General features: G+C 49.0%; 1 protein-coding gene across 1 annotated transcript in view; it reads left to right on the forward strand.

Annotated features, from left to right (window-relative positions):
- Positions 1-1260, forward strand: part of LOC121917817 — a 4700-nt gene extending 3440 nt beyond the window's left edge. Inside the window, exon 3 of the mRNA XM_042443941.1 lies at positions 30-1260. Coding sequence (XP_042299875.1) covers positions 30-1007 — 978 coding nt within the window. The 3' untranslated portion in view covers positions 1008-1260. The remainder of the gene's footprint in view (positions 1-29) is intronic.
- The last annotated feature ends 37 nt before the right edge of the window (positions 1261-1297 follow it).

The raw sequence follows: 1297 nt of genomic DNA on the forward strand, positions 1-1297 counted from the left end.
CTATAGACTTGACCAAAGGCTACTGGCAGGTTGCTCTAGCGGAAGAATCCAAACACCGCACTGCGTTCATCACCCATATGGGCTTGTTCGAGTTCAACGTGCTTCCCTTTGGACTTCGCAACGCTCCAGCGACCTTCCAAAGGCTAGTTGACTCCCTGTTGAGGGGCTGTGGAGACTTCGCTGTAGCCTACCTAGATGACATTGCGATTTTCTCTGACTCCTGGGAAGACCATCTCAAACATTTAGAGACTGTCTTTCAGCGCATTCAAGAGGCTGGCCTTACAATCAAGGCCAAGAAGTGCCAGTTTGTGCTGGAGAGGGTGACCTACCTCGGACATGAAGTAGGCCAAGGGACTATCACACCTTTGCAAGCAAAGGTCGAGGTGATTCAGGACTGGCCAAGACCGAAGTCCCGAAAACAAGTCCAATCCTTCCTTGGCTTGTCTGGATACTACAGGAGGTTTGTACCACACTACAGTCAGATTGCAGCTCCTCTGACAGACCTTACGGGTTCAAAGAAACCCAAGATAGTTAAATGGACTGAAGGGTGCCAGGAGGCTTTTGACACACTGAAGAGGGCTCTGACGTCTGATCCAGTCTTGATGGCACCAGATTTTGATAAACCCTTTACAATAGCCACTGATGCTTCAGACAGAGGCATTGGTGCTGTCTTGATGCAAGAGGGCCCAGATGGCTTCTTACATCCTGTGCTGTTTCTCAGTAAAAAGTTGTCTGCCAGAGAATCCAACTGGTCCATTCCAGAAAAAGAATGCTATGCCATAGTCTACGCCTTAGACAAGCTGAAGCCTTATGTATGGGGCCGCCAATTCACTCTTCAGACCGACCATGCTGCATTGCGATGGCTTCACTCAGTGAAGGGAGCCAATAAAAAACTGCTCCGTTGGAGTGTATCCTTGCAGGACTTTGACTTTGACATTCAACATGTGCCTGGTACCTCCAATGTTGTGGCTGACTGTCTCTCTCGCAGAGGGCTAGTGGGCCAATGATGCCAACGACACGGCACATCTGTGAACTACCTGAACTTGCTATATTGTTGAACTACCTCATTTGAGTTGTGATACTGTGCATTATGTGTTTGTTTACATTTTCTTTCACAGGTACCAGGACCAAGTGGACTTTGGGGGGCGTGTCCAATGTCTGTCTACATGCTTTCTCTTTCACAGGTTGAAATCTCAGCCAGTTTGGTCTCAACTTGCAGTTTCTTCCAAACGGCCGAGATTTGGGGGGCGTGTGGTGGCTGGGTTCCCCAGGCACCTGAAAACTTCTCCTGAACTAC

Source organism: Sceloporus undulatus, unplaced genomic scaffold, assembly GCF_019175285.1.
Source record: "Sceloporus undulatus isolate JIND9_A2432 ecotype Alabama unplaced genomic scaffold, SceUnd_v1.1 scaffold_934, whole genome shotgun sequence".
Taxonomy (NCBI): domain Eukaryota; kingdom Metazoa; phylum Chordata; class Lepidosauria; order Squamata; family Phrynosomatidae; genus Sceloporus; species Sceloporus undulatus.